This window comes from Teleopsis dalmanni, chromosome 1 (genome assembly GCF_002237135.1).
Source record: "Teleopsis dalmanni isolate 2A chromosome 1, ASM223713v2, whole genome shotgun sequence".
Classification (NCBI taxonomy): Eukaryota; Metazoa; Arthropoda; class Insecta; order Diptera; family Diopsidae; genus Teleopsis; species Teleopsis dalmanni.
In genome coordinates, this window is record NC_051846.1 from 131,477,848 (window position 1) to 131,489,388 (window position 11,541).

The 11,541-nt window shown below is 35.2% G+C and overlaps 1 protein-coding gene across 1 annotated transcript; it reads left to right on the forward strand.

Annotated features, from left to right (window-relative positions):
- The first annotated feature begins 6,114 nt into the window (after positions 1 to 6,114).
- On the forward strand, positions 6,115 to 7,670 carry LOC119666141 (mitotic spindle assembly checkpoint protein MAD1-like). The gene is made up of 5 exons (XM_038075424.1): positions 6,115 to 6,272; positions 6,331 to 6,473; positions 6,523 to 6,789; positions 6,904 to 7,227; positions 7,648 to 7,670. The coding sequence occupies exons 1-5, from the start codon at positions 6,115 to 6,117 to the stop codon at positions 7,668 to 7,670; spliced, it is 915 nt and encodes a 304-aa protein (XP_037931352.1).
- Positions 7,671 to 11,541: the final 3,871 nt, after the last annotated feature.

Genomic DNA, 11,541 nt, shown 5'->3' on the forward strand with positions numbered 1-11,541 from the left:
TGTATTGTAACGAACCTTTCTGGCCGGGGTTTTACTCGCCGGATTCAAGGTTCAGTCCTACAATAAATTTATTTGATAGGAACAGTGGAATACGGTGGATGGTGACGTTGGTACGGTGATATGGTTTGAAGAAATGTGAATTTCTTCTCTATACAATGGATTTGACGTAGAAATGTTAATTTCGACGCCCCTGACAAAAGGTTTGAAGAAATGTGAATCTCTTCTTTATACACTGGATTTGGCGTAGAAATGTTAATTTCAGCGCCCCTGACAAAAGGTTTGAAGAAATGTGAATTTCTTCTCTATACAATGGATTTTGGCGTAGAAATGTTAATTTCAGCGCCCCTGACAAAAGGTTTGAAGAAATGTGAATTTCTTCTCTATACAATGGATTTGGCGTAGAAATGTTAATTTCAGCGCCCCTGACAAAAGGTTTGAAGAAATGTGAATTTCTTCTCTATACAATGGATTTGACGTAGAAATGTTAATTTCGACGCCCCTGACAAAAGGTTTGAAGAAATGTGAATTTCTTCTTCATACAATGGATTTGGTATGGGTGCTAATACTCATGTGGTATTATCACCTTACCGCGTAATTTACTAACGAAAATTTGATTTCGTTTTAGTAAATGAGTAATAGAAATTTATATTTCTATTACTATTAACGAAATGTTAATTTCGTTATTAATTATGATTTTTAATAGAAATGTGTATTTCTATTAAAAATAAAAAAAAATAAAACAAAATAGAAATCGAGATGTAAATTTCGATTCTTGGTGTTTCAGCACACGTAATATAGAGCGACCTGTTCTTAGCTCGCTGTCTTGCTGAATGCCCGTCTACTGCGTTTGCTTCGCCTTTTATACTTGTGATGTGCGAAGCAAGCAGTATCTTTGTTCTTGTGATTTCAACGGTTCGTTGTTTACAAGTTTCTTTCTATTGTTGTTTGTTTTCTTGTTGTTTATTTTGTTTTTATTATATTTGTGTTGTTTGGTATTATTTGTGTCGTAAAATTTAGTTAGTGTAAATTTTATGTTACACTTCCCCGGTTTTTCCATCGAATTGAAGGACTCTGATTACCTCGTAGAATGATTCCTTGTTCGTTTCCTTGGATTTTTGAAAATTTTAAAGAACTTGTCTTGGATTATGATGTTATGATTGTCATCTTTTTGTTCAAGTATACCTAAACGTCTTACTTGTTGCTGGTGATTTTGACTACTATTTGGAATCTCAGTCTCGACGAAACATTGTCTTACTAGCGTTGGTGACGTGGTTCCTTTTGCCTTCTGTTGATCTACGTTAAAGTTCTCCTGAGGTGGCAGTTGTTCCTGTTGACTAACGCGATTAATTGAAACTTGTGCTCGACATTCTTGGCTTGGAATTTGTAACTGTCTGTCAGGTTCTGAGTTTTGCTGTCGTTGTATCTCTTGGCTTTGTGCTAGAAACTCCCTTGTAGATCGTTGGCGGTGTATCTCTTGGACTTGAGTTTGCAACTGTTTGTTAAGTTGTGTATCCTGACTTTGTAATTCTGTGTTAGGTTCCGTGTTCCGTTGACCTGGTGTTTCTTGACTTGGTAATTCTGTGTTAGACTCTGTGTTTTGCTGACGGTGTATTTCTTGACTCGGTAATTCTGTGTTAGACTCTGTGTTTTGCTGACGGTGTATTTCTTGACTCGGTAATTCTGTGTAAGACTCTGTGTTTTGCTGACGGGGTCTTTCTTGACTCGGTAATTCTGTGTAAGACTCTGTGTTTTGCTGGCGGTGTATTTCTTGACTCGGTAATTCTGCGTTAGACTCTGTGTTTTGCTGGCGCTGCACTTCTTCTGGTATTACTCGGGCTGGTTGAAATACTTCTGGATTTTCTTTAATCGACATTAGGCGTTGCAATCCTTGTAGTGGAGGTGTGAGACATTTACATGGCGTTTGTGAAATTTCTTGTAGTGGTTTTGGATGCTGTTCTAGATAATTTCGATCCTGCATGCTAAGTTTTTTTGTACGTAGGTTGGACTGATTCTGTAACGGGATCACTTGTGGATACTCGACTACTGTGAGCCTGATGAGCGCTTCTTTTGCTGCCGTTTGCGAATTGATGAAACTTCGCGAGGATCCTGTATCGATCGTTGCTTTCATGGCTTGTTGATTGATAGTCACTTGGGCCGACAGACGTGATTCACTGAGCTTCATGCATCCTACTGGTGGGACGGGGTGTTGACTTGAGGTCCCATCGCCCCGTTCTGTCGATGGACCCTGTTCTCGTTTCCCTGGTTCCTGCAGCACTCAATTGTACGTTTTCCCTTCTTTCCGCATTCCCAGCAAAATAAGATGCTTGAAAAACGACAATTCCACCTCAAGTGTCCTTGTTGTCCGCAACGACGACAAGCTGTCCTGACATCTTTGATCTTGTCTTCAGATGTATCAATCACTCTTGCTTTGATCTCCTTAGCCGGTAGCGTGTTTCTTACTTGACGGTCCGTAGCGGTCAGTGCCTCCAGGTCCCCAGCTAATGTTAACAGCTCGGATAATGACTGGAAGTCTTTCCTACGGATATACCATTGATACTCGGTACGACTGTTCCGGTAGATTCTCTCTAATTTTATCTCTTCACTGTATGTTGAATATTGCATTATGTTCTGCAGTGCCAATACATAATCTCTGAACAGTTCCCTGGGTTGTTGCAGGCGGGCTCGTATTTTGTCCTCTAATTGTTCAAAGTATCTTGGGGGCAAGAAGAATGCTAAAATATCTGCTTTGAATGATGGCCACTCGGTCCATCGCTTGTTGTTATTCCTGAACCAGATCAGTGCCTTGTCTTTTAGAACTTCAGGCATTAGCTTCGGTAATAAGTCCCGATGTATTCCGTACATATCTGCCAGTTCCTCGATACGTTCTATAAATGGTAGTATTTCGTGTTCCCCTGAGTAGTGGCATCCCCATTTTCTGACTTGGTTGATGATTACTGGATATTCGGCCATGGTTAAACTTCCTCCCTTAGTTAACGAAGGACATCTATTTTCAATGACTCCCGGTGATGAGCTTCTGATATGTAGTTTCGCGAGTTCCTGTAGCCGGGCGGTATCTTTCTCAGCTGCCTCTGAGTCCATGAACGTTGAAAGTTTTTTCCGAAGTTCCTCCAGTGAACCACTTGAATCTAGTCCGAACTCGTCTGCGTAACTCACCAGTTCCTCCTTTTTAGCGAAGTAAATCCAAGATTTGCCTCCTGATGTTAGTCGTTTTGCGCTTGTCGAAGCGACTGCTGTTTTACGGTCTGCTTGTCCTGTCACTTCCTTGATTCCTGATGGTACCACCGTTGGTTTGTCTTCCATACTCAACTGAAGATGTTGGTCAGTTCTGTTCCCACTGTCCCTGCTCGGGCGCCAATTGTAACGAACCTTTCTGGCCGGGGTTTTACTCGCCGGATTCAAGGTTCAGTCCTACAATAAATTTATTTGATAGGAACAGTGGAATACGGTGGATGGTGACGTTGGTACGGTGATATGGTTTGAAGAAATGTGAATTTCTTCTCTATACAATGGATTTGACGTAGAAATGTTAATTTCGACGCCCCTGACAAAAGGTTTGAAGAAATGTGAATTTCTTCTTTATACAATGGATTTGGCGTAGAAATGTTAATTTCAGCGCCCCTGACAAAAGGTTTGAAGAAATGTGACTTTCTTCTCTATACAATGGATTTTGGCGTAGAAATGTTAATTTCGACGCCCCTGACAAAAGGTTTGAAGAAATGTGAATTTCTTCTTCATACAATGGATTTGGCGTAGAAATGTTAATTTCAGCGCCCCTGACAAAAGGTTTGAAGAAATGGGAATTTCTTCTCTATACAATGGATTTTGGCGTAGAAATGTTAATTTCGACGCCCCTGACAAAAGGTTTGAAGAAATGTGAATTTCTTCTTCATACAATGGATTTGGTATGGGTGCTAATACTCATGTGGTATTATCACCTTACCGCGTAATTTACTAACGAAAATTTGATTTCGTTTTAGTAAATGAGTAATAGAAATTTATATTTCTATTACTATTAACGAAATGTTAATTTCGTTATTAATTATGATTTTTAATAGAAATGTGTATTTCTATTAAAAATAAAAAAAAATAAAACAAAATAGAAATCGAGATGTAAATTTCGATTCTTGGTGTTTCAGCACACGTAATATAGAGCGACCTGTTCTTAGCTCGCTGTCTTGCTGAATGCCCGTCTACTGCCGTCTACTTCGCCTTTTATACTTGTGATGTGCGAAGCAAGCACTATCTTTGTTCTTGTGATTTCAACGGTTCGTTGTTTACAAGTTTCTTTCTATTGTTGTTTGTTTTCTTGTTGTTTATTTTGTTTTTATTATATTTGTGTTGTTTGGTATTATTTGTGTAGTAAAATTTAGTTGGTGTAAATTTTATGTTACAGTATGTATGATTGAATACGTATGCTGTCGGGCTTTTGTCAGCCTTACTTGACTCACATATTGGTTTGAACTGAACATCATACCAGTTGTGACTCGATCGAACATTGTTGCATGAGGTTGGGTGGATTTATTATAAATCCACCAGCAAAATAAAATGGGTATTTCGTTTGTATGAGCGTGGCACTTCTTTGTATTATAGATTCTTTGCTTATACGTTGTGTGATAAGGGTGGTCTTATACCCATATCACATTACACTTGTCATTTTATTTGTTTAGTTAGTATTGCGATCTCTCTTCGTAGTGTCAAACCACTTCTTAGGTTTTCTTTACTCAGTAGCATCTCTTTTTTGTCTTTCTGGTTTCAACTAATTGCCAGAATAATGCGCTTACACTTATAACGTATAAGTGTAACACTAACATTTATACGTTGTGTGATATTTGTGGTCTTATACCCATATCACATTTGTCATTTTATCGACATTTGACGTTATATTTGACGTCCAATGGATGAAACTTGTCCATTATGAATTCCCCGAGGTGGTTTTTGTTTGTTTACATTGTGGGTTTCCATGCTTTCCATCTATAAATGAAAGTATTATATGATTTATCATTTTCTTGTTAATGGTGTAGTGTCCATCACCAACATCAGTGCCATATATGACAAGCAAGTGCCCATACAGAGAAACTAAATGTGTTAAAAATTATTAATGCATTTTTGTCGCTTTAACGCTTTGATTTTGATCATAACATATTACTTAAATAAATATTTTGATTCATGCTGTCACAAATATGCATTTGTAATATCATTTTCTTATAGTGATAAGCAAATGTGGTCCTTGTGCTACTTGAATCTAAATTTCTACTGTACACTCAATGTTTACAAATTATGCACATATACACACTATATGTACCTCATATATTACGTATAGAATTAAGTATAGAACATATTAAAATAAGAGTACATAAGTATTGTTAAATAAATAAGTTTGAATATATATAATATCCCAAAATTATTATTAATGAAACTAAATGCAATTTTACTTAAGACAAGGAAAGTACTTTTTCTTTGAATCACGTTCTAAGCGGCATTTATATGCTGAAAGTACTTTAAGCTGCTGAAGAGCGTAGCAATAATTAACTCTTTCATCCTGTTATGTCATTTCTATTCGCTTCACGATAGGCAATTCTATTGAATAGTAGTATAATAGAAATTATAGGAATAACCAATGCATTTTGATTGGTAATTTACGTATTTTAAAATAGAAGTACATAAAAATTGTTTAATAAATAAGTGTTCAATCATGAACATGAATTTATATATTTTATTATTATAGTTTATTATTATAAATCCATTATCACCTAAGTTCCTAGAATAGTAACTACAAAATACTCAATCAGTGTACGTTAATAATATAATAGTACATTTTGGTCCTTCGAGCCGGATATAGCAAAAGTGCTATATTCAAAGGAGAAATGAAATAAAATTAAGAATTCTCAAGTGACCCCCACCAGTGGTAACACACTTGATTATATAATCCAATTTTAGAGCCTTACAAACTCTAAAACTCGAAAAAAATCTATAGTTTCCCCCACCAATGCTAAGAGACTATAGAAAATTAAAAGCATTGTCAGGGCTAAACATTGCAATAATAAAAATAACAAAAAGCATCGTAGCAGCAATAGAGCAGAAAAGGACGAGATAATGTCTGAATTTATAGTAACAATTCTCAAACTAAAAGAAATGTTTATACAAAAACTGCAGTTGGAAGAAAAACAGGAGCTAATAAGAGAAATAGAAAGCTGGCAAAGGCAAATAGATATAATGCAAAATATTATTATATGTTGCGGATTGAACATCAAGTACGTTCTGAAGAGTTAGGTAAAGAGGAAGATGATATTAATGATTAGCATCGTGAAGCCGAAGTAAAACTAAAAAAGTAAAAAAGCTAACTGAGGCTGAGCAGTCGCCAGCACGTCCTTGGGAGACTAGACGTCTTAAAGCAGAGCTTATATATTTGAAGGTGTCAAAATTAGAAGATGTTGATTTTGGCAAATTCAAAAGTAAACTCCAAGAAGAAGTAATAGCTTCTTCAACACAAATTTTTCACAGGTAAGATACAGGATGCAGAAACACATCTACAGGCGGTACGTAAAAGTGAACAAGCGGCTGAACAAGATTTGGTAAGAATGCAACGTGTGTTGAATGATCTTAAGCAGTATTCAGAAGATATAATACAAAAGCTTCAAAAAGCAAAAGATGATATAGAAACAGAAGCACGTCAAATGAAAAATTGTATGACAAACGAATTAGAAGAATATCGACTTCATACAGACAAGCTCTCAATGGAATTACAATTACTTACTAATGAAATGTCTGGTGTGAGAAAAGAACTTGAAATATAAAAAGAAAAAGCAAGTTTATGTGATAGTTTGAAATTAAAAAATGAGAAAGATTTAAATGAACTTGATTTTACTAATTCAAAAATAAAAGATTTGGAAAGTAAAATCGTTTCATATGGGGACTGGAAAAAAATAACGAAGAATAACCATGCGTGCCTATCAAGCTTTCCTGATATGGAAAAAGAAGTCGAGTTCTTGCGTGGCAAAAACAAAAATTTGCATGAACTGATACGTGATAATCTATTGCTGGAAGAACAAGTCTATGGTTTAAAAACGCAACTCAAAATTAAAGATCCTGAAGACACACTCAGTAAAAGCGAAGCTGAAGCACCTGAAGAAATATTCAATGAGAATATTAATAACAAAAATTACAACGAAAAGGAATCCGCAGAAGATGAACTTCTTGGTATATCAGGTGATACCAAAAACGATGAAAGCAAATTTGAATTAAATAAAAAAACAAATTTACAAATAATTAATCTAAAAATTTTGTTCAACACAAATTACTTTTTATGTCTGTTGTTTGGTCCCAGAACTCCTCAGTACGGAGGATTTTGTACGGCAATTAATTATATTAGCTGGGCGGCGGAACAATATATAATACAGAAATGTGGTGCGTCACCGCAAACATTAAATAATATCTTAACAGAGTTGTATGCAGTTCCAGTTCAGTGGCAGTTCGAAGTAATTCTCAAGCATAAGTATTGGAAGGTTTGGGAAAAATGGATGGAGAAATACCTCATAGATATATGATGACGGCGTCAGACATGAAGGATGCGATACAACTACTATAACATAATGGTATTTAATAATTATCATTAAAATTTTATAATAGCCCGGCAGAGTGTTCACTCATGAACATGAATTATTACGTTATGACCCCCCGGCAGAATGTTCCATCATGAACATGAATTTATATATTTTATTATTATAGTTTACTATTATAAATCCATTATCACCTAAATTCTTAGAATAATGTACTAAGTAAAATAATAGTACAATAAGTTTGAATAAGTATAAAATCCTAAAATAATTATTAATTAAACTAAATTCAATTTCACTTAAGACAAGCAAACGTCATTTTCTTTGAATCTCGTTCTATGCGGCATTTAGATGCTGAAAGAACATTAAGCGACTGAAGAGCTTAGCAATAATTGATTATTGGGAACACACCATGTTTTAAAACACTGTCAATTTATTTCGAGACAATTTTTTAGTTTTGACCAGAGTTCGTATTTGCCTACTCATGAACGATATTTTCTGCTCATTCTGCTCACAGCTCATAAGCAGGCAAAAAACTTTTTTTACACGATTGCTCACGCACACGAGCGAGCCCACTTACAGAAGCTCCTGCTCATGAGCAAGAGCAGCCATTAAGTTATAAATTGGCTCACGCTCGTGAGCAAGAATTCGAGCTGATGCTCATGAGAGCTTATGCGCTGCTTACAAGAAAATACTGTATGCTAAGAAATGAAGAAATGTGGAATTGTTGTTGTTGTTTTCGTTGGACAATTTGACACATGCCACTATTTATTTGAGTCTTGTGCATTTACTTAATTATTCGTTTCATACTAACTTAATTATTTATATTGTTTTTCGCAAAATTTGAAAATAAAAAAATAAACAATTCAGTTTTACATGAATTAAAATAAAACTATTCACTTAAATTTAATAAAAAAACTATTGCCAGTAAGCTGGCTTTTTGTTTGAGCTCACGGCTCGTGAGATCTCATAAGCAGCTTTTATATTCACATAATAATTAGTTCTTACTCATGAGTGTGAGCTGCTCATGAGTGTGAGCTGCTCGTGAGTGTGAGCTGCCCATGACTGAGCAAATACGACAGAATTCAAAACAGCATTACTACTGGTTTTGAGAATCCAAAGTGGATCACAAATATTATTGCAAATAGAGATATGCAAAATTATGCACTACTGAATAGAATATTGATCACAATCTCTTAATATTATACATTAATTTTACTTACCTGATGCCACCGCGACTAGTGTCATAATTAAGCATACGTGTTCGATGTCGCCATGTTATGTACGATGTTGGTTGCGGGACTTTTGATATGATACATAGAAGTTCAATGGTACTGCCAGTCTTGTAATATTTCTCGGGCGTAGCTGAACCTCTCTCATCAATGATTTCCACATGAGGAACTGCAAATGTATAAAATATAGCATCATAACAAGAAAGCATTATAAGCTGCATAAACTCTTAAAATATTTTTAAATATTAGCATCATTGGTCCTAAATGTGTATATCTTATGTAACGTGACGGATTCGTCGTTTTAATTCTGCTGAGGTATTACTCGGTCGCGGTCCGGGTCGTTGCAATAAATTTGTTTTATTGACTAGTTCGAAGCTGGTAAACCAAGGAAAGTTAAAAGACCGTTTGTTTTTATTATTTTAAAATTTTATTTATTAAAAAAAAAAAATTATTTTAAATAACTTATTCTAGTCTTGATTCTACTCAGTAAGTTTTATCAAAAGACGTCAGAAGATCAAAGGGTTTTTTCCAAATCTACGTAATTAGTTTCTAGCCAAAGACGTCAAAACATCAAAGGCGTTTATAAAGTCTATTCAATAATTTTTACCCAAAGACGTCAGAACATCAAAGGGTTTTTCCAAATCTACGTAATTAGTTTCTAGCCAAAGACGTCAAAACAACAAAGGCGTTTATAAAATCTATCCAATACCTTCTACTGATTTATTAAGCCTTAGCGTCGAAACACCATGGGCTTCTAAAAAGGGACTTAGCGCTGGAGTAGTGATCTACTCACTTCGGTGTGCCGGTGCTAAGTGATCTTTCATATAAAATCTCCGCTATTTATATACGACACTTTGCTTTGCTTGATTGCACGCACAACCGCACAAGTATAATTCGCTGTCAGCTTTGTTATGCTTGTCGTGTGTGCGGGTGTTCGCGGTTGGCTTTGTTTTGCTTGTCGTGTGTGCGTGTGTTCGCGGTTGGCTTCGTTTTGCTTGTCGTGTGTGCGTGTGTTCGCGGTTGGCTTTGTTTTGCTTGTCGTGTGTGCGTATGTTCGCGGTTGGCTTTATTTATTTGTTTAAATAATTTTTTACGTAGACGAAATTTTATAAAAATAGTAAGTTTATGTAGGGCGGAAATTTGTACAAAATTCCGTCCTTACACTTAAAAGACCATTTATAAATTTATGACATATATGGATAGGGAGAGCGTATACAATTTTAAACATAAAACAAATTGTGGAATTGCAATATTTAAGTTTTTTTATATGCCAAATATAATGTCACGAACCTTGTAACACTTCGTTCAATAATGCCACTCAGCAGACTGCCGATTTGACTTTGGAGTGAAATAGTGGATCCATGTTTCATCCATCGTGATGTACCGATGCAAAAACTTCGACTTATTGCGCGTAAACATGTCCAAACAGCTCTTTGAATCATCGATTCGTTGTTGTTTTTGCTCCGGTGTAAGCAAACGCGGCACCCATTTGGAAAACACCTTTTTCATACCCAAATGTTCGTGTATTATGGTGTGTACACTGCCTGCTGATATCTGTAGAATGTCAGCAATCTCCCTCACTTTCACTTTACGGTCGGACATAATGATTTTCAGTGTTTTTTCAACATTTTCCGGAATAACAGGGTCATTTGGCCAGTAGGTCCAGTAGATGGAATATCATCCTTGTCATCCAAACAGTATTTTTTTTCATTAAAAAACAATGATAAATCAGCACACGGAATTGCTTTGAATTCATTTTTTTTGAAAACTCAAAAGTAGCGTCACTTAAAGCATTGTAACTTGTAAACAAATGGTCGGATTAACATATGATTTTGACAGTAAGCCTAAAAAGATTGCCATTTTCGAAAAAAAATATTTATTTAGTATTAGTGCCGCCATCTATGTGTCAGTCACACACATTATTGAACGAAGTGTTGCAACGACACTTTCCCTGGGGTCGTTGCTTATTTGCTGAGGTATGCTCAGTCTCTCCAGGATCGTTACAATAAATTTTATAGATAACTAAAATATTCAGAGACACGCTTATGTTTTCTGTATTTTATTGTTTAGTTGAATAAAATTTTAAAATTAACAAATATTGGTAAAGTTTAGCTTAATATTATTAGTAACTGCTTAAATCTTCCAAATGACCTGTATTGATTTGAACATACCAGGATGCTCTGTAGTGTTTTCAAGAGTTATTCGGATGTTGTGATTCACTTTGATAGTTTAGAGTTTTCTGTATTGATTTGATTATAACAGGATGCTCTGTAGTGTTTCCAAGAGCTATTCGGATGTTGTGATTCACTTTGATAGTTTAGAGTTTTCTAAGGGGGGAAAAATATGGTTAGTATCGATAATTCTTGATATAGAATTATCCTTCGTTTATATAACTTGATTTAGCTTTGTGTTAATAATTCCTGATGTGGAACTATCCTTTGTATAAATATTCTGTAACATTATATTATTTACGATAGACGTAATTCGACCACTTGAAATAATATAATTCGACTTTGTATAATAATTCTTGATGTAGAATTATGGAGATAAATTGATTAAGTTTTGTGTTAATAATTCCTGATGTGGAATTATCCTTTGTATAAATATTTTGTAAAATTATATTATTTACGATAGACGTAATTCGACCACTTGAAATAATATAATTCGACTTTGTGTAATAATTCTTGATGTAGAATTATTGAGAATAAATTGATAATTAGCTTTGCGTTAATAAT